General features: G+C 48.0%; 1 protein-coding gene across 1 annotated transcript in view; it reads right to left on the bottom strand.

The window, feature by feature from the left end:
• PIWIL1 (piwi like RNA-mediated gene silencing 1) overlaps positions 1-22,139 on the bottom strand; it is a 144,810-nt gene extending 122,671 nt beyond the window's left edge. The window contains exons 1-3 of the mRNA XM_068243664.1: positions 22,030-22,139; positions 21,759-21,836; positions 2,855-2,972 (exon numbers count right to left, since the gene is read on the bottom strand). Of these exons, the coding sequence (XP_068099765.1) occupies positions 2,855-2,972; positions 21,759-21,827 (187 nt within the window). The 5' untranslated portion in view covers positions 21,828-21,836; positions 22,030-22,139. The remainder of the gene's footprint in view (positions 1-2,854; positions 2,973-21,758; positions 21,837-22,029) is intronic.
• Between the last annotated feature and the right edge of the window lie 307 nt (positions 22,140-22,446).

Here is a 22,446-nt window from a genome sequence, read left to right on the forward strand (position 1 = left end):
ACTGTCCATGCTCGGAAGCCATCAAACCTGAATAAACTAGATGTTTTGTAAAGAGGAATGGTCCAAAATACCTTCAACCAGAATCCAGACCCTCACTGGAGCCTACAGGAAGCATTTAAAGGCTGTAATGTCTGCAAAAGGAGGATCTACTAAACATGGATTTCATTTCTTTTTTGTGGTACCCAAAGTTATGCACCTTGTAACGATCGGTGTCTACACGCAGAGAGAATCTGATTATTGGTGATCTGCAGTATCACTAAGAATACCGATCTATACCTGATTATGGATGATCTGCAGAATCACCAATAATACAGATATAGTGCTAACCTCTGGACACCTCTAGATATATATGGTGAGTGTTTGGTGTAACAGTATGACTTTGAGCCACCCACCTGATGAACAGGTGACCCTAAGCAGTACAGAAGACACTGCTATGGAGAGTACAGAAACCTTCCAGCAGCCTGAGATTCTCCAAGGGGTGGAGTCAGGCTGAAGGTAGAAAGGACCAGAGAGTGAGTGACACCTGAAGGTGGATGTCACTGACTGATCTTGGAGACTCTCTCTTAAGTGGAGAGAGATAGCTCTCGAGGTCGGGCAAGCCTGGTCGGCAACACACGGACAGATAAAGTACAAAGACAGAAGGCTGATTCTGTATCCAAGACAGGCAGGGTTTGGCAAAGTGATATCAGATATGCGTGGTACCGAATCAAAAAGCAGAGGGATAGTCAGGAAAGCAACAGGTCATAACAAATATCAAACAATGCTTAGTCTTGGGTGTGAGGTCCGTGGTCTCTACACCCTGGAACTAGTCTGAAGTATAACAGAATAAAAACAAAAGTAATCTGGCTCAGTGTGAATTCCCAGGTCCTCCTGGTTCAAACACACTGTTGGATCTGACTAAGGTCAGAGTGCTTCCACGTAGTGATCGCAACGGCAGACAATTTGAGAGTGGCCAGCAGTAACCTTATATAGAGCAGTGCTCTCTGGCGCCACCCTAAAGTGATCAACCAATGGTTACCAGCTCTGAGGTCAGCTGACCGGCCTGGTCAGCTGATCCCACCTTGACCATCATAAAAGTTCTGCCTTTCAGCGCGCACACGCGTATTCCTAAACCTGTGTGAACTAACAGGCTCAGCCACACCAGCTGCACGCTGCTGTGTGCAAACCGCCGCGCTGGACGCGGAACCAGCCGCCTTGCTGCCAGTACATGCGGCGGCTTTTCCGCGTTCTCTCACACACCTGCCTAATTTTGTTTAAACAATTATTGCACACCTTCTGTAAATCCAATAAACTTCATTTCACTTCTCAAATATCACTGTGTGTGTGTCTCTTATATGATATATTTAACTGACATTTTTTATCATAACCAACAATTTTTTACAGGAAAATTATGAAAACTAACAAGGTTCCCCAAACTTTCACATCTCACTGTACCTTATTTGTCCAAATATTAGGCTCCATAGAAACTTTACATTTACCTCCCTTGTGTTCAATTTCCCCAGGATGTCTGTGCAAAAAGTGATCACCATTTTTTGTATACTGTATATACTCGCATATACGCCTAATTTTTCAGTATACAAAATGTGCTGAAAAGTTACCCCCTCGGCTTATATGCGAGTCAGTGGAGCAAAACAGATGGTGGGGCAGGTTTTGTTACTGGCAGAGGAGCGTAAGGATTGTGCAATAGTGATCCTGCTATTACCAGCTTGCGTCCTGCTGTGCCCGTGCCCCCATCCCCTGCAAAATGGTGTGCAGAGTGTGCTGCTCAAGACTACCTGTGTCCCCTGGCTTGTGGAGCAGACTGTGCAAGCAACATGTCAATGGTGCAATCATCAGGGATTCTTTCTGTGTGGCAATCGCTGAGTCTCATATGTATGACACCATTTAGTGGCTTCATGAGACACAGCTGTATGATCCTGGGTCACATCTGGCTATGGGGAGGGGGGCTGACTTGTACTGGGGAACATCAGGCTAATGTAGAGGGGGCTTAATGTTGAGGGGGATTATACATGAGTCAATCACTTTTTCATGGTTTCTGAGTGAAAAGTGGGTACTTTGACTTATACACAGGTCGGCTTATATGTGAGTATATACGGTAACTTTCTTCCCCCCTGTAACTTTTCAAAATGTTGTCAAGCAAGGGTCTAGTATACAGTACAGGAAAGTACTGATGTGGATGCATGTCAATATTGTTCACAACATTTTGTATCCACTCTACTGCAGAGGCGCGAGTCCTTTGCGCCTGCGCAGATAAGAGCGGGTTCGGCTATTTCCGCCTAGCCCAAACGAAGAGCCGCTACTGCGCTGGATCCCGGAGAGGTAAATAAATCCTTGCTTGCGAAGGGAGGATTTGTTTTTTTTTTTTCTTTACCGAGTCTCTAATGAATTATAAACAATACACACAACCCTATTAGACTTAAAAGCACAACTTATACACAAATTATATGCCTACTATGTTCCCATTCTTGCAGTGCCCTGCACATTAATTGGCGCACAATACAGCTAATTGTTGGATGCAGAACCACTATCAGTGGTTAGACTAGTGCTCATATGCCTGGCTACCTACACTGACCACATATCCTTGCTACCTACACTGGGGGCAGGAAAGTCTGCCTGATAATGTGGTAGTAAGGGGAAGAAATCTGGCTTTGCCAAATCATGATTGGGTGGGGGAGAAATATGCAGAGTTTAGAATTTTAAATGTTGGTAGATCTCTGGGGCTCGGCAAGTTTCAAAGTAGCTCACGAGTTGAAAAAGTGTGGGCACCCGTGACCACTATGATGCAAAATTGTAAAATATATACATACAAGATGTACATTTATCTCAGGCGCACTTGGGTCTATCTGGTCCATACCTGCGGTTTGTGGTCTAGCAGCTTGCGGTGGTGGTGCTCTTTTCTGGCGGCCTCGTCCAACCAGCTCCGGTTCAGCCGCTGGTGCAAGCGGCTCAGTGGTAGGAGCAGGTCTTGGTGCCTAGGTGCACAACATTAAACAAGTTTACTATGTAAAATTTGAAAAAAAAAAAAAAAACACCTCTTTCCTTGATCTACCTTTATATGCAGGTTCTGCTATGGGAATAATGAAAATTTACAAACTTGGCACAAAGGATAAAGCAGAAACATAAGAATTTGTCAAAGCATAAAAAAAAAAAAAAAAAAAAAAATGTATTTAAGAGACTTTTCTTTTTAATGACATTTTACAGATTAATCCAAACAGTGGTAAAGCAATCACATAACCCCAACCCATCCACCCTCAAAATGCGTACATTTGAATACGGCGCTGGTAGACTTGGGCGCAGGATCCAGCTGTTAAATGGCTGGTCCTGCTTCTGCACAAGTCCGGGGCGTTTTAATTACTATTCCCCCTCCAGGCCGACATGGATAGTGGGGGAATGAAATAATTCGGCTTCCAGCGATTGCTGGAGGCCGAATTATTGTGTTTTTTAAACAACTTCGGCTCCGTCTTCTGACGGAGCCGACCTTCCTCACTGAGCGCCGCTATAGACTGATTCCCATTACAGTCTATGGCGGCGCTGGCTGCGCCCAAAGCTAGCAGCGCTGAAAAGCACTGCTCCGCTCAAAATACCTACAACAATTGAATGGGTCCACAGAGGAAGAGACTGAAAGGGAGTATGGGAGAAAGGCAAAAAGTGAATAAGGAAGAGGGGATGCATTATCTTATTAGAATGTGTAGGAGAAACCTTGGTTTACTAAAATGCTCCATCTAGTGGACAAACACGGGAGTTTCCACCAAGACCTACAAAGAACTTGCAGCATACAAATTTTCCAACATTATCAAAATCATTACAAACAATAAGTGATCTTTCTGTGGAAATTACAGTGTAAAACTGCAGATCTCAGCAGTGGAGAAAGACCTCTGAGGTCAGTACAGGAGAGAAGTCACCTGCCAGATGAGTATATTTTTATCTTCAATCACCAAAAACGGACACCTGGGATATTGCCCAATATGTTTAATGGAGGAAATGCTGCCTGGTGTGTGTTTGTACAGTAAAGCTTGTGGTTTTTAAAGGGTGGGAGAAGCTGCCTATGCATTTTCATCTTGGGTGAAACCGTTGCCCAATTATGTGCATCTTGCGGGAAACGCTGCCCCATATTTTGGGGAAAGTGCTGCAACATACTGAGCATTTTGGGAGGAAATGCTGCTCAACTATGTATTTTGGGAAGAAATTCATGGGTAGATGCTCCCATACATACATAGGCTTGCATATTATAATTCAGGGTTAAAGGGAAGGTCTGATGTGGTTAACCAGTTGAGGACCATAAGCTTACACCCCCCTAGTGACCAGGCTATTTTTTACAATTCAGGCCACTGCAGCTTTACCAGCTCACTGCAGGACGGTACAACTTAGCACACAAATTAAACTTTCCCTCTTTTCTTGCCAACATAACTACGTAATTACCAGGAGTTATAGTGCCAGAACAGAGGGGCTGAAGAGGACAGCGAGGGAAGCCACAGTGTTTATGGGGCTGGAGTAAGCCACAGGTAAGTATAAATTAGCGCTAGTGTACCATCTCCGGTACACTTTAAGAAATATAATTCATAAATGGTTGCTGCTATGGCAGCAGTCACTTACACAAGTGAATGGGTGTACGAGCAGCATGGGTACACATACATGATCGCAGTGGCAGCTGCTTCAGAAATGTTTAGAGTAGCAGTTAATCACGGTTATACAGTACTACTATATTCTACAAATAGTATAAGCCCAGTGCTCTGTAGCCAGCCCCACCTATGGTTCTGTTACCCACCGCACGCTTGTCAGCCACCTATCAGGCCACCAAGATAGCAGAGGGCCATATAGATGGGGGTGGCCACAGAGCTCTTGTCTTCAGCAAGGGGTTTAAAAGGAAACCCCAGACAACCCCTGTGGCAGCATCTATACTTACCTCATGTGTGCACTGCAGCCTGACTGACACGACTGGAGCTCTATAACCAGCAAGGATTTATGCTGCCATAGGAGTCGTATCAGGTACATTTAAAGAGAGATGCCCATTTCCCAGTGACCGGGCGAGATATTCATGTTTTATCTCACCAATCCTAGTGTAGGGAAAGCCAGGGCTGTGGAGTCGGTACAAAAATCTTCCGACTCCAACTCCTCAGTTTCTGAAACCACAACTCCGACCCCAACTCCGGGTACCCAAAATTGCTCAGACTCCGACTCCTTAGTCTAATACTTAACAGGGCTGTGGATTTTGTACAAAAATCATGCGACTCCCGACTCCTCAGTTTGTGAAACCACAACTCCGACTCCGGGTGCCCAAAATTGCCCCGACTCAGACTCCACAGCCCTGGGGAAAGCTATGGTTTAAATTAAAATGCAAAATAGGTACTCTAAGGGCTCTTTTAGGGCTCTTTCACATCAGAGCTTGCGTTGGAGAACGCTCAAAGCATACGTTTTGTTGTATGCGTTTTACACTGCAGTGCGCGTTTTTAATCCGTTTTCAATGCGTTACAGGACATAGGAAAACGCAGGTAATTTTTTTTTCTTTTAGTTTTCAACTTTCTACATTGTTCCTCTGTTGCATTCTGGGACTGATTGCCTGCGTTAACGGATTAAAAACGCGCATAGTGTGCGTTTTACATTGACTAACATTGTAACGCATAAAGCTAGCGTTGGCTGAAAAACTGCGCCTGGGTGCAGTGTAACGCAACGCACAAAAAGGCTGCGTTATATGTGAAAGCTAAAATGAAAGTCTATGGACTTTCATTTCACCTTGGGTAACGCAAACTTTATCCTTTGCGTTGAAACGCAGAAAATCTGCCCTAATGTGAAAGAGCCCTTAGACTAATGCAATGCCGTAACAGCCTGCTGAGTCTTTCCCTTCCAAATCTCTCCCAAGCCCCACGACTGCCAGGTTGCGGTGGGTAGCCCCGCCCCTAGCAATAAAGTGCCAAGATGTTTTGTTTATCTTAAGAGAAAACGCCATAGCGGTTTTCTGCAAGGGGGCAGGGCTACGTCCAGAAACAGGGCTCGGAGAATGAGATTTGAAACGAAAAGACCCAGCAAGCTGCTATAACTTTTTAGTAAAAGACTAACAAACGTGTGATTGAGGCTAAATCTGCCTGTTATCAGCCCTGATAAGAATCCCCAACTGAGCATTCAGTCTAGCTTTCACCGGACTGATTATAGCTGAGTCAGTCTTCTGTGATGTCTTCAAGCCCAAGCCTGCCCCCTTGTGGCTCTGCTTTGCTGCTTCGAGGATAAATAGCAGGAAAGCAGTGCCACAAGGGGGCAGGCTTGGGCTTGAAAAGACATCACTGAAGACTGACTCAGTTATAATCATTCTGGGCAAAGCTAGACTGAATGCTCAGTCTGGGATTCTTATCAGGGCTGGTAACAGGCAGATTAACCACTTGAGGACTGCAGTCTTTACACCCCTTAAAGTGGATTCGAGATGAACTTTTACTCATTGCATAATAGTGTTCCTTTCCTATTGTTTATAAGGCATTCCTCAAGCCAAATACTTTTTTGTTTTTGTCTTAGTACTTTAATTCCCTATAAACTAAAGAAGCCCCGCCCAGTTTTCAGAGAGCCTTGGCAGTAGCAAGGGCTCATGGGAGCTCAGTCTGGGCAGGAGGAGGGGGAGGTATTACTAACCAGAGGGGAGGAGGAAGGAGGAGGGGGGGAGGATTAGGTTTTGTGCTGATGGTGCAAATAAGCTTGGCTGTGTGTAATGTTTACAAACATGGCTGCTGTCATTGTATCACAGGAAGCAATAATCATATTCTATTAAAGCTGTATTCAGACAGATTTGCTGTTTAAACCATCTAAACTGTACATAAGATATATAGACAAGTTACTTGTTATAGTTAGTTTTTCATTTCGGATCCGCTTTAACCTCCTGGGCGATACAACAACATCGCCAGGGGGCGGGGCAGCACTTTTTTTTTAATTTAATCATGCAGCTAGCCTAGCGCTAGCTACATGATAGCCGCTGTGCAGCGGCATCCCCCCACCCCTTCCAATTCGCCTCCGCCAATCAGAGCAAACAGGAAATCCCGTTCAGAACGGGATTTCCTGTCTGGCTTCCCCCGTCGCCATGGCGACGTCATCGACATCGTGACATCAAAGGGAGTCTCGATCCACCCCTTAGCGCTGCCTCGCACTGATAGGCCAGGCTGCGCACGGGGCCTCGGTGGGGGCCCTATAACGCGGTGGGCAGCGACGATCAGATGTTACATGCAGCTAGCAAAGTGCTAGCTGCGTGTAACAAAAAATAAAAAAAAAATATGCAAATCGGCCCAGCAGGGCCTGAAAAATCCTCCGCGGCAGTATAGCCCGAGCTGAGCTCGGGATTATCGCCCAGGAGGTTAAGGACCAGAGCCTTTTTCCCCATTCAGACCACTGCAGCTCTATCGGCTTATTGCTCTGTCATACAACCTACTATCTAAATGAATTTTAGCTCCTTTTCTTGTCACTAATACAGCTTTCTTTTGGTGCTATTTGATTGCTGCTGCGATTTTTAATTATATTCATCAAAAAAGACATGAATTTTGTCCAAAAAAAAAAGATGATTTTTTTTTAACTTTCTATGCTGACATTTTTCAAATAAAGTAAAATTTCTATATACATTTTTGTCCAAATTTATTGTACATGTCTAAAAAAAAACAAAACAAAAAAAAAAACATTGTATATAATGGTTTGGGTAAAAGTTATAGCGTTTACAAACTATGGTGCCAAAAGTCAATTTTCCCCATTTTGAAGCATCTGACATTTCTGAGCACCTTTCATTTTTCATGAGGTGCTAAAATTCCAGGCTAGTATAAATACCCCCCAAATGACCACATTTTGGAAAGAAGACATCCCAAAGTATTCACTAAGAGGCATGGTGAGTTCATATATTTTATTTTTGTCACAGGTTAGCGGAAAATTACACTGACCCAAAAAAAAAAAAAAAAAAAAAAAATCTGCCACGGACTCACCATGCCCCTCTGAGTACTTTGGGGTGTCTACTTTCCAAAATGGGGTCATTTGTGAGGTGTGTTTACGGTCCTGGCATTTGGTGGGGTGCTAAATTGTAAGCACCCTTGTAAAGTCTAAAGGTGCTCATAGGACTTTGGGCCCCTTAGCACACCTGGGCTGCAAAAAGGGGTCACATGTGGCATCACCGTACTCTAGAGAAATAATAAAATGTGTTTTGGGGTTTATCTTTACACATACCCATGCTGGGTGGGAGAAATATCTCTGTAAATGAGATTTTTTTTTTCTTCCACACACAAAATTGTCCATTTACATAGAGATTTCTCCCACCCAGCATGAGTATGTGTAAAAATACACCCCGAAACACATACTACTTCTCCTGCGTACGGCGATACCACGTGTGACACTTTTTTGCAGCCTAGGTGCACTAAGGGGCCCAACGTCCTAGGAGTACCTTTAGGATTTCACAGGGCATTTTGAGGCATTTGGTTTCTAGACTACTCCTCACGCTTTAGGGCCCCTAAAATGCCAGGGAAGTATAGTAACCCCACAAGTGACCCCATTTTAGAAAGAAGACACCCCAAGGTATTCCGTTAGAAGTATGGTGCGTTCATAGAAGATTTTATTTTTTTGTCACAAGTTGGCGTAAATGGTTTTTTTTTTTCTTCACAAAGTGTCATTTTCCACCAACTTGTGACAAAAAAAAAAAAAAATCTTCTATGAACTCACCATACTAACGGAATACCTTGGGGTGTCTTTCTAAAATGGAGGGGTTCCTATACTGCCCTGGCATTTTAGGGGCCCAAAACCGTGAGGACTAGTCTGGAAACCTCAAAATGACTGTTCAGGGGTATAATCATCTGCAAATTTTGATGACAGGTGGTCTATGAGGGGCCGAATTTTGTGTAACCGGTCATAAGCAGGGTGGCCTCTTAGATGACAGGTTGTATTGGCACTGAAGTGCAGGAAGCGCAGGATGTTCTCAAATCGTGACCTGGACATGGCAGCAGAGAACATGGGCATGTGATGTATTGGGTGCGTAGACCAATAAGGCCGCAATACGTTCTTTTTGAATAGACCCATGTTAAGGAGAAGGCCCCAAAAAAATGTTACGTTCGGCAACTTGGGAGTGGTTTCCACCGAAAAGGCTGGGTAGCTTCTTGGATTGGCGATTGCGTATTTTGTGGCATAAGGGTTGGTCTCAGCCACAATTAAGTCGTAGAGACCAGCAGTGATCAGAAAGAAAACAATTCTGTCCCTGCAGTGGGGCGGGTGAGTGTTTAGCCGGGTGATCTGAAGCCCGCAGGTGGCAGATTAGGGCCTGATCTGATGGATAGGAGTGCTAGGGGGTGACAGGTGTCTGATGGATAGGAGTGCTAGGGGGTGACAGGAGGTGATTGATGGGTGTCTCAGGGGGCGATTTGATGCAATCAATGCACTGAGGAGGTTATCCGAAGGGGGTCTGAGGGGGATCTGAGGGTTTATCAGAGTGATCAGGAGCCCACACGGGGCAAATTAGGGCCTGATCTGATGGGTAGGTGTGCTAGGGGGTGACAGGAGGTGATTGATGGGTGCCTCAATGTGTGATTCGAGGGGGGAATAGATGCAAGCAATGCACTGGCGAGGTGATCAGGGCTGGGGTCTGAGGGCCTTCTGAGGGTGTGGGCGGGTGATTGGGTGCCCAAGGGGCAGATTAGGGTCTGATCTGATGTGTAGCAGTAACAGGGGGTGATCAGATGTAAATAATGCACTGGAGAGGTGTTCAGGCGGGGTCTGAAGGTGTGGGCGGGTGTTTGGGTGCCCACAGGGGGGCAGTTTAGGATCTGATGGGTAGCAGTGACAGGTGGTGATTAATGGGTGATCAGTGGTTAGAGGGGAGAACAGATGTAAACAAAGCACTTTGGAGGTGATCTGAGGGTGGGTCTGCGGGCGATCTGATGGTGTGGGTGGGTGATCAGATGCCCGTAAGAGGCAGGTTAGGGTCTGATCTGATGGGTGGCAGTGACGGGGTGATTGACAGGTGATCAGTGGGTGATTACAGGGGAGAATAGATCTAGATGTATACAATACACAGGAGGGGGTCTGGGGAGGATCTGAGGGTGTGTGTGTGTGGGGGGGGTGATCAGGAGCCCCCAGGGGGCAGTTTATGGCCTAATCTAAAAAAATAGCGTTGACATAGTGACAGGGAATAATTGATTGGTGATTAGGGGGGTGATTGGGTGCAAACAGGGTGGGTCTGATGGGTGCTGAGGGCGATCAGAAGGCAGGATCAGTGTGCTTTGGTGCGTACTAGGTAGGGTTGCAACGGTATGAAATTCCACGGTATGATAACCGTCAATTACGGTATGAAACAATTATTTTGACCTGGGCCCAACCCCCTTACATTAAATAATGTGCCCCCACCCGCCAGAAATAGGTGGCTGCAGCATAGGTAGCCAGGGATAGGTGTAGCCAGTGGTAGGTGGCCGCAGCATAGGTAGCCTGTGGTAGGTGGCCGCAGCATAGGTAGCCAGGGATAGGTGTAGCCAGTGGTGGGTGGCCGCAGCATAGGTAGCCCGTGGTAGGTGGCCGCAGCATAGGTAGCCAGGGATAGGTGTAGCCAGTGGTAGGTGGCCGCAGCATAGGTAGCCTGTGGTAGGTGGACGCAGCATAGGTAGCCAGGGATAGGTGTAGCCAGTGGTAGGTGGCCGCAGCATAGGTAGCCTGTGGTAGGTGGACGCAGCATAGGTAGCCAGGGATAGGTGTAGCCAGGGATAGGTGGCCGCAGCATAGGTAGCCTGTGGTAGGTGGCTGCAGCATAGGTAGCCTGTGGTAGGTGGCTGCAGCATAGGTAGCCAGTGGTAGGTGGCTGCAGCATAGGTAGCCAGTGGTAGGTGGCTGCAGCATAGGTAGCCAGTGGTAGGTGGCTGCAGCATAGGTAGCCAGTGGTAGGTGGCTGCAGCATAGGTAGCCAGTGGTAGGTAGCTGCAGCATAGGTAGCCAGTGGTAGGTGGCCGCAGCATAGGTAGCCAGGGATAGGTGTAGCCTGTGGTAGGTGGCCGCAGCATAGGTAGCCTGTGGTAGGTGGCCGCAGCATAGGTAGCCTGTGGTAGGTGGCCGCAGCATAGGTAGCCTGTGGTAGGTGGCCGCAGCATAGGTAGCCTGTGGTAGGTGGCCGCAGCATAGGTAGCCTGTGGTAGGTGGCCGCAGCATAGGTAGCCTGTGGTAGGTGGCCGCAGCATAGGTAGCCTGTGGTAGGTGGCCGCAGCATAGGTAGCCTGTGGTAGGTGGCCGCAGCATAGGTAGCCTGTGGTAGGTGGCCGCAGCATAGGTAGCCTGTGGTAGGTGGCCGCAGCATAGGTAGCCTGTGGTAGGTGGCCGCAGCATAGGTAGCCTGTGGTAGGTGGCTGCAGCATAGGTAGCCTGTGGTAGGTGGCTGCAGCATAGGTAGCCTGTGGTAGGTGGCTGCAGCATAGGTAGCCTGTGGTAGGTGGCTGCAGCATAGGTAGCCTGTGGTAGGTGGCTGCAGCATAGGTAGCCTGTGGTAGGTGGCTGCAGCATAGGTAGCCAGGGATAGGTGTAGCCAGTGGTAGGTGGTGCAGCACAGGCAGCCAGGGATAGGTGTAGCCAGTGGTAGGTGGTGCTGCATAGGTAGCCAGGGATAGGTGTAGCCAGTGGTAGGTGGCCGCAGCATAGGGATAGGTGTAGCTAGAATTAGGTGGAGAGCCAGAGGGAGGGAGAGGGGAGTCAGGGGACAAATACTCGCTTGTCAGCAGCCAAGTCCTCAGTCCTTAATTCACTTAGAGTGCAGAGACGCTGGGCGGGAACGAGCGTCATTGATGACGCCAGCCCAGGACTCAGAAAGTGCTCTGCATAGTGCACCGCTGGTGGCAGTCTGTGCGTTCCAGCAGCCGCATCCTCACTGGACGCGCGTCATATCCGGCTCCTGAGAGCCGACTCGCTGAGTGGTAGGGGTGCACGATTTCTCGGTTTTTAATCGAAACCGCGATTCCTTAGAAGACGATCTTGGGATCGTCAGTTTTTTCCAAATCGCGGTTTCGCCTGCCCGAGTGCCCGTACGGCTCTGCCCGCCTGAATGTGTTCATCTGAATGCGGATGGAGGCGGGGGGGGCGGATCCATAGCGTGCCGCCCTGTCATACTTAAGATTGCCACTGATTGGGCAGAAGAAGCTGCGTGCTGTACGCGGTAGGAGGAGCTGTCATCAATGGAGTATGAACAGCCTGAAGAAAGACTCGGCGGCGGCAGAGATAGGAGGGCTCTAGGAACTGAAAAGCCCTTCATCTTGCGGAATTCACCGCGCGGTCCGCTGGTCATACTCGCCGGAGCTCCGCTAAAAGCATTAAAAAAGCCCCCCGCTATGGTGAATTTGGTACAGTCCACGGCTTCAGCACAAGATGAAGGCGGAAGGTGCTTTTATGCCCTCCAGGACGCAATCCGTAGTTTGAACAGGTGACCCCTTAACAGGGAGTGTGCGATTTGTTTTGTCATTAAAATGTGATACTTAAGCACGAACACAATGGGGGGGGAGCGAGAAACAAACAGAGGCAGCGCAGTTGACAATCAGAGCATCAACTGTGAGTGTATGAGGGTGGCGGCGGGGGGCAGAGCCTAGTAGTGGTGGGGTCTGTGTGAGACACCGGGTGTGCATTTTATGGCATTCTTTTCTCTGTCGCACACCCAGTGAAAAAAAATCGTGAAAAAAATCGAAATTGCAATTTCTGAGACAACAATCGCAATTTCAATTTTTCCCTAAAATCGTGCAGCCCTACTGAGTGGTGACGGGCGGCAAATGCGGAAGTGGAAAACCCGGTATTTTGACAATGTGCATGGTATGATAACCATGCACATTGAAACCGCGATATATTGCGATACCGGTATAACGCGACAACCCTAGTACTAGGGTGGCTGCAACCTGCCCTGGTGGTCCCTCGATCACTGGGACCATCAGGGCAGGAGGCAGCCTGTATAATACGCTTTGTATACATTACAAAGCGTATTATACACTTACGTCGCGGCACATCGGGGCTGTGGGCGGTCGGCAAGTGGTTAAGCAGAGAAAAATGAAACCAAAAGCAAAGTAGGCATTTACTGTCAGAGCTCTCTGTTGGTGGGGTCTGATCGCCCCCCAGGTTTTATTTTTAAATAAATATTTATCCAGGGCTGTGGAGTCGGAGTAATTTTGGGTGCCTGGAGTCTGAGTCGGGAAAAGATGCACCGACTCCTAATGAATTTAAACTGTATGAAAATAGAAAATATGATAAAATATTCTATTTCTCAGATAATAGTTATCATAAATAATTTATATATACACAGTAATAGCCGTGCTTAGTCCACAAAAATGAAATAAACCAATCAAAATTAGTTACTTGTACTGCTTCAATAAAGCAGTCCCCATATTTTTAAAGTCAGATATACACATCTGATTGTGACTGTATATATGATGTGTACACAGGAATCTCTTATATATACTAAATAACATCTATGCTGTAAGTATAAAGCCTGATGTGTAGCCGTGTCACTAATAGAGATGGTCAATGAGATGGAAATAATCCTGCGTTGATTCTGATTTATGCAAATGTACTCTTTGCTCATGAAATCAAATAATTTGATATGTTAAAATTTGGTTTAGTGACTACGAATTAAACGGTACCTGAGACGGATGAAACATTTTATACATGCTTGGGGCTTCTTCCAGCACCCTTCAGGGTAATAAGTCCCTCGCTGTCCTCCACCACCTGGATCTTCTATGAGTCCCGGTAATTCAGCCAGTCAGTGCAGTCCGGCCACATGCCGCTCCTACAGCCAGGAGCGTTCTGCACCTGCGCAATAGTGCTGCACAGGTGTAGTATGCTCCCGGCGGAGTGTGTGCATGCGCACTACCCCAGACTGGCTCAAGTACCTGGATTCATAGCAGAAGATCCAGGTGGAGGAGGAGGACAGCAAGGGACTGATTAGCCTGAAGGGGGCTGGAGGAAGCCCCAGGTATGTATAAAACTTTAATTTCATCCCCTATGACAGCCGATCGCCAGGATTGGGGGGAGGGAGGGGTTTGTAAAAAAAAAAAAAAAAAAAAAAAAGTGAAAAATGACTCAAACACAGATAAATACAGGGCTGTGGAGTTGGTACAAAAATACTCCGACTCCTCAGTTTAGGATTCCTCCGACTCCTCTAATTTGCATATTACAATCTTGTTGATTGAAAGTATGTAACATGAAATTCGTATCTTAACTGCCAACGTTTAGGAATTTTAAAAGACAACTGAAGTGAGAAGGATATAGAGACTGCCATATTTATTCCCTTTAGTCATAGACTAAAACTAGTCCTTGGTAAGAGTAATTGTAAAAAGTTACAGACCGGAAAACAAAGAACATCTATCAGGCCCTAGGCAATGTAAGTGTGGGTACATGTAAGAATGATGTGCAGGTACTGTGCAGAAGAATGAGGAGATTCTTCCTCTATTACACATTCTTCATGCACAATCTGAACAAGGTTTATGGGTGATAGACAACACCTGTGTTCAATGTGCACAACATTCTCAGCGGATTCCCTGCAGCTCTGTGGAGAGTGCATATGTAGAGTATAGTACTACTGTGTACCAAAGTAAACCTGAGACAGATGAAATTAAAGTTTTATACATACCTGGGGCTTCCTCCAGCCCCCTTCAGGCTAATCAGTCCCTCCCTGTCCTCCGCCACCTGAATCTTCTGCTACGAGTCCAGGTACTTGAGCCAGGCTGGTGTAGTGCGCATGCACACACTCCATCGCCGGGAGCGTACTACACCTGCGCAGCACTATTATGCAAGTGCAGAACGCTCTTGGCTGTGGAAGCGGCACGTAGCCAGACTGCTGACTGGCAGAATTACCTGGACTCATAGCAGAAGATCCAGGTGGCAAAGGAGGACAGCGAGGGACTGAATGGCCTGAAGGGGGCTGGAGGAAGCTTTTCTTTTAATTCGCCTCAGGTACCCTTAAATTCATAGTCACCAAACCAAATTTTAGCAAAATATCAAATTATTTGATTTCATGAGCAAAGAGAGTGCATACATTTGCATAAACAGCATCAATGCAGAATTATTTCCATCTCATTGACCATCTCTATTAGTAACACGGCTACACATCAGGCTTTATACTTACAGCAATATATGTTATTTCGTATATATAAGAGATTCCTGTGTACACATACTGTACAGTCACAATCAGATATGTATATTTGACTTTAAAAATACGGGGACTGCTTTATTGAAGCAGCACAAGTAATTAATTTTGATTGGTTTATTTCATTTTTGTGGACTGAACACAGCTATTACTGTATATATACATTATTTTTAATGACTATTATCTAAGAAATAGAACATTATCATATTTTCTATTTTAATTACAGTTACAAATTCATTAGGAGTCGGAGCATTTTTTCCCGACTCCAGGCACCCAAAATTGCTCCGATTCCACAGCCCTGCAACTAGGGCTGCTCAAATCCGGATCCGGGAGAAACCGGGATAGTTGCTATCCCCCAGTAAAGCTGTGTGGGGTGGGTCAAGCTTACCTGTCTTGACGTCTTCTTCGTCTGTCCCTGGCGCCTCCCACGATGCGGTCCAATCCGGCGTCACGTGACTATACACTTCCTCCTTCAACCCGGAAGGAGGAAGTGTTTGTAGCCACGTGACCGCCACGTGGACCGCATCGTGGGAGGCGCCAGAGACGGACGAAGAAGACATCAGACAGGTAAGCTGGACCCCCCCTGCCCACCTTTACTGGGAGATATCCGGATAGCAACTATCCCGGTTTCTCCCGGATCCGGATTTAAGCAGCCCTGCCTACAACTATTACATACATTGAACAGCACTTTATCTGTAAGAGCAGGCCACAATCATTAGGAAAAAGGCTTTAGAAACAGAAAATATCAGGCATTTCGGGGGGGGGGGGGAGCCCTTAAAGCTATAGTGGCCCAATTAGGAAAAAATGGCCATGGCCCTTGCCGCAGCCGTTCGCCGCCTCCCGGTCCGTGGCGATGATGTCAGGCAGACCTGGAGGTCAGCCTGTACTGCGCTTGCGGCACTGTCAATCACCGCCACGTGGACCAGAGAGCCTGCTCAGTACGCTTTGGTCCACGTAGCGATGATTGCTCGCGCAGTACAAGCCGACCTCCAGGTCGGCCTGACGTCATCAGGGACCGGGAGGCAGAGGCGGCGAACGGCTGCGGGGAGAGCTGCGGCACAGGACATGCTGGGAGCTTGTGGCTGGAGGAAGCCCTGGGTAAGTAGCACTTATTTACTTTTAGAACTCCTTTAACCACTTCCCGACCGCCGTATAGACAATTGGCGGCCGGGAAGTGGACCCCGCAAGGACCGCCGTATTGACAAATGGCGGCGGCCCTTTTACGGGCATGGGCGGCGCGATCGCGTCATTCGTGACGCGAGCGGCCGCCGGGGACTGGCTCCGCCCACCTCGCGCTGTAACCTGACGGCCGTTCGGAAGCGCCGGCGGGTTACTAGCACCCGGATCGCCGCATACAAAGTGTATAATACACTTTGTAATGTTTACAAAGTGTATTATACAGGCTGCCTCCTGCCCTGGTGGTCCCAATGTCCGAGGGACCACCAGGGTAGGCTGCAGCCACCCTATGTCGCACCCAAGCACGCTGATTTCCCCCCCCCCCCCCCACTGCCCCAGATCGCCCACAGCACCCCTCAGACCCCCCCCCCCCGTTTGCACCCAATCACCCATCAATCACTCCCTGTCACCGCTATTGGTTTTCTCCCCCCCCCACCCTTTAGATTCTCCCCAGACCCCCCCCCCCCCTGTGTACTGTATGCATCTATCCCCCTGATCACCTGTCAATCACCCCCTGTCACTGCCACCCATCAATCAGCCCCTAACCTGCCCCGTGCAGGCAATCTGATCACCCACCCACACCAATAGATCGCCCGCAGATCCGACGTCAGATCACCTCCCAAGTGCAGTGTTTACATCTGTTCTCTACCCTAAACACCCACTAATTACCCATCAATCACCCCCTGTCACTGCTACCTATCAGATTAGACCCCTATCTGCCCCTAAGGCACTCAATCACCCGCCCACACCCTCAGACCCCAGCCCTGATCACCTCGCCAGTGCATTGCTTGCATCTATTCCCCCCTCTAATCACACCTTGAGACACCCATCAATCACCTCCTGTCACACCTACTAGGGTTGTCGCGATATACCGGTATCGCGATATATCGCGGTTTCAATGTGCATGGTTATCACACATTGTCAAAATACCGGTTTTTCCGCTTCCGCATTTGCCGCCCGTCACCACTCAGCGAGTCGGCTCCCAGGCACCGGATATGACGCGCGTCCAGTGAGGACGCGGCTGCTGGAACGCAGATACTTCCTCCTAGACTCCCACCAGCGGCGCCCTATGCCGAGCACTTCTCCTGAGTAGTCCTGTGCTGGCGTCATCAATGACGCTCGTTCCCGCCCAGCGTCTCTGCACTCTAAGGGCTGGTGCACACCGAGCGGCTTTTTCAGCGTTTCTGCAGCCGCTTGGTCAATGTATCTCAATGGGGTGGTGCACACCAGAGTGGGAGGCGTTTTGCAGAAACGAAAAATGCTGGGGTGAGGCATTTTTTGGGTTTCGGATGCGTTTCTGCCTCAATGTTAAGTATAGGAAAAACGCAAACCGCTCTGAAAAACGCCTGTTCAGAGCGGTTTTGCCGGCGTTTTTGTTACAGAAGCTGTTCAGTAACAGCTTTACTGTAACAATACATGAAATATACTGAAATCCGCAAAACACTAGCAAAACGCCATAGAAAAATAAGAAAAAGCGTTTCAAAATCTGCTAGCATTTTGCGGATCTGCTAGCGGGTTTTGGTGTGCACCAGGCCTAAGTGAATGAAGCACTTAGGACTGAGGACTGCTGCTGCTGACAAGTGAGTATTTGTCCCCTGACTCCCCTCTCCCTCCCTCTGGCTCTCCACCTAATTTTAGCTACACGTATCCCTATGCTGCGGCCACCTACCACTAGCTACACCTATCCCTGGCTACCTATGCTGCGCCACTTACCACTGGCTACACATGCTGTGGCCACCTACCACTAGCTACACCTATCCCTGGCTACCTATGCTGCGCCACTCACCACTGGATACACCTATCCCTGGCTACCTATGCTGCGCCACCTACCACTAGCTACACCTATCCCTGGCTACCTATGTTGCGCCACCTACCACTGGCTACACCTATCCCTGGCTACCTATGCTGCGCCACCTACCACTAGCTACACCTATCCCTGGCTACCTATGCTGCGCCACCTACCACTAGCTACACCTATCCCTGGCTACCTATGCTGCGCCACCTACCACTGGCTACACCTATCCCTGGCTACCTATGCTGCGCCACCTACCACTGGCTACACCTATCCCTGGCTACCTATGCTGCGCCACCTACCACTGGCTACACCTATCCCTGGCTACCTATGCTGCGCCACCTACCACTAGCTACACCTATCCCTGGCTACCTATGCTGCGCCACCTACCACTAGCTACACCTATCCCTGGCTACCTATGCTGCGCCACCTACCACTGGCTACACCTATCCCTGGCTACCTATGCTGCGCCACCTACCACTGGCTACACCCATCCCTGGCTACCTATGCTGCGCCACCTACCACTGGCTACACCCATCCCTGGCTACCTATGCTGCGGCCACCTACCACTGGCTACACTCATCCCTGGCTACCTATGCTGCGGCCACCTACCACTGGCTACACCAATCCCTGGCTACCTGTGCTGCGGCTACCTACCATTAGCTACACCTATCCCTGGATACCTACTACACTGCGGCCACCTACCACTGGCTACACCTATCCCTGGCTACCTGTGCTGCGGCCACCTATGCTGTGGCCATCTACCACTGGCTACACCTATCCCTGGATACCTATGCTGCAGCCACCTATTACTGGCGGGTGGGGGCACATTATTTAATATAAGGGGGTGGGGCCCAGTTCCAAATAATTGTTTAATACCGTATACCGTATTTTTTTTGACGGTTATCATACCGTGGAATTTCATACCGTTGCAACCCTAACACCTACCCATCAGATCAGGCCCTAATTTGCCCCGTGTGGGCTCCTGATCACTCGGCCAAACCCTCAGACCCCCTTCCGATCACCTCCCCAATACAACCTGTCATCTAAAAGGCCACCCTGCTTATGACCGGTTCCACAAAATTCGCCCCCTCAGAGACCACCTGTCATCAAAATTTGCAGATGCTTATACCCCTGAACAGTCATTTTGAGACATTTGGTTTCCAGACTACTCACGGTTTTGGGCCCGTAAAATGCCAGGGCGGTATAGGAACCCCACAAAGTGACCCCATTTTAGAAAAAAAAAAAAGACACCCCAATGTATTCTGTTAGGTGTATGACGAGTTCATAGAAGATTATTTTTTGTCAAAAGTTAGCGGAAATTGATTTTTATTGTTTTTTTTTCACAAAGTGTCATTTTTCACTAACTTGTGACAAAAAATAAAATCTTCTATGAACTCGCCATACACCTAACGGAATACCTTGGGGTGTCTTCTTTCTAAAATGGGGTCACTTGTGGGGTTCCTATACTGCCCTGGCATTTTAGGGGCCCTAAACCGTAGTCTAGAAAACAAATGCCTCAACATGACCTGTGAATAGGACGTTGGGCCCCTTAGCGCACCTAGGCTGCAAAAAAGTGTCACACATGTGGTACCGCCGTACTCATGAATAGTACAATGTGTTTTGGGGTGTATTTTTACACATACCCATGCTGGGTGGGAGAAATCTCTCTGTAAATGGACAATTGTGTGTAAAAAAAAACAAACAATTGTCATTTACAGAGATATTTCTCCCACCCAGCATGGGTATGTGTAAAAATACACCCCAAAACACATTATACTACTTCTCCTGAGTACGGCAATACCACATGTGTGGCACTTTTTTGCAGCCTAACTGCGCTAAGGGGCCCAAAGTCCAATGAGCACCTTTAGGCTTTACAGGGGTGCTTACAATTTAGCACCCCCCAAAATGTCAGGACAGTAAACACACCCCACAAATGACCCCATTTTGGAAAGTAGACCCTTCAAGGTATTCAGAGAGGGGCATGGTGAGTCCGTGGCAGATTTCATTTTTTTTTTGTCGCAAGTTAGAAGAAATGTAAATTTATTTATTTTTTTTCACAAACTGTCATTTTCCGCTTGTGACAAAAAATAATATCTTCTATGAACTCACTATGCCTCTCAGTGAATACTTTGGGATGTCTTCTTTCCAAAATGGGGTCATTTGGGGGGTATTTATACTATCCTGGAATTCTAGCCCGTCATGAAACATGTCAGGTGCTCAGAAAAGTCAGAGATGCTGGAAAATGGGAAAATTCACTTTTTGTACCATAGTTTGTAAACGCTATAACTTTTACCCAAACCAATAAATATAGGCTGATTTTTTTTTTTTTTTTTAATCAGAAACATGTTTGTCCACATTTTTTTCGTGCTGCATGTATACAGAAATTTTACTTTATTTGAAAAATGTCAGCACAGAAAGTTAAAAAAAATCATTTTTTTGCCAAAATTCATGTCTTTTTTGATGAATATAATAAAAAGTAAAAATCGCAGGAGCAATCAAATAGCACCAAAAAAAAGCTTTATTAGTGACAAGAAAAGGAGCCAAAATTCATTTAGGTGGTAGGTTGTATGAGCGAGCAATAAACCGTGAAAGCTGCAGTGGTCTGAATGGAAAAAAAGTGCCTGGTCCTTAACCTCCCTGGCGGTAAGCCCGAGCTGAGCTCGGGCTATGCCGCCGGAAGGCACCGCTCAGGCCCCGCTGGGCCGATTTGCATAAATTTTTGCTGCGCGTGCAGTGCCCGATCGCCGCCGCTACCCGCCGAGCCCCCCCCCGTGCGCTGCCTGGCCAATCTGTGCCAGGCAGCTCTATGGGGTGGATCGGAATCCCCTTTGACGTCACGACGTCATCCCGCCCCGTCGACATGGCGACGGGGGAAGTCCTCCAGGAGATCGGAGGGGCTGGGGAGATGCCGCTGAGCGGCTATCATGTAGCGAGACATGAAAAGAAAAAAAAAAAAAAAAAAAAAAAAGATTTGCTGCCCCCTGGCGAATTTTTAGCAAACCGCCAGGAGGGTTAAAGGAAAACTTAAGTCAGAAAAAAAAAAAAATGACATTTACTCACCCGTGGCATCCCCCAGCCCCCCGAAGCTGGATGGTGCCCTCGCAGCCCCGCTCGTCCTGTCCCCGCCGGCGGCTACTTCCGGGTTCGGCGACAGCCGCCAACAGGCTGGGAACGCGGCTGATTTTCCGCGTTCCCAGCCGCTATATCACCCCTCTATGCTGCTAGCAGCATAGAGGGTGATATAGCAGCTGGGAACGCGGAAAATCAGCCGCGTTCCCAGCCTGTCGGTGGCTGTCGCCGAACCCGGAAGTTGCCACCGGCGGGGACAGGACGATCGGAGCGGGGCTGCGAGGGCACCATCCAGCTTCGGGGGGCTGAGGGATGCCCCGGGTGAGTAAATGTCATTTTTTTTTTCCTGACTTAAGTTTTCCTTTAAGGGGGGTAAAGCCCACGGTCCTCAAGTGGTTAATTAGTACACTCTATAAGTTTTTTTTATGTCATTCTAGAAATTGTTATGGACTAGAACAGATTGAGAAATGTCACCTGCCTGTTCTGGTAACTAAACATACATTGGTAAATCAGGGGGCAATAAAATAAGGAACGCTTGGAAACCACTGAATAAATACAATAATCATTAGGCAAGTTACTGCTACGATTTTGCCTGCAGAACAAGAATTGTAGAGCACTGAATACCTGTCCCGGGGCGGCGGTCTCCTGGCCACGTGCTCTGCCCCGGGCCCTCGCTCGGGCTCTGCCGGTCATGCTTTAGTTCTGGAAGAGAACACAAATGCAACATGCGTCACGCGCTATACAGACAGCACATTCTAGCCTCCAGACCTCACGCACCTGCGTCACGAGCTCCGACAAGTTCCAATAGAGCGGTAAGTTTAAGCAAAAGTTTTGCAGTGAATAATCAGAGCTCAGCAGGTGCGGCCGCTACCTCCACTGCTAGGGAAGCCATTACCTTGTAATATACGCAGAAAGAGATCACACCGCTACCACTCTCCTCGTTCTCCTCTAATCTCTGCGCCAGACAACCTCTGCGCACTGCCAACCCTTCAATCAGAGACCGTCTCTTAGGGGGAGGGGCCAAAGCAGGGAACAAATAGAGAAGTAGCTCCGCTGGCGCGCTGAACGCTGATTGACAGGCTTCTTGTGGTCAGCCAATCATTGCAGTGGTTCTGGAAGGTTCTGCTCCAATAGAGGATTGTCACTCAGCAGAGGAGTGCTTTTCCTGTAATGGCGGCTTGCATATGATGTAGAATAATGCGGTTATAGACCGTCTACCATGTCCAGTCACTGAAGGCTATAGGAGTCTATGAATTTGCTGCGGTTATAGAAGTTGAGATGCAGAAAAATAACCAAATCGAAGTTTTAATTT

The sequence above is a fragment of the Hyperolius riggenbachi genome, chromosome 1, assembly GCF_040937935.1.
Source record: "Hyperolius riggenbachi isolate aHypRig1 chromosome 1, aHypRig1.pri, whole genome shotgun sequence".
Taxonomy (NCBI): domain Eukaryota; kingdom Metazoa; phylum Chordata; class Amphibia; order Anura; family Hyperoliidae; genus Hyperolius; species Hyperolius riggenbachi.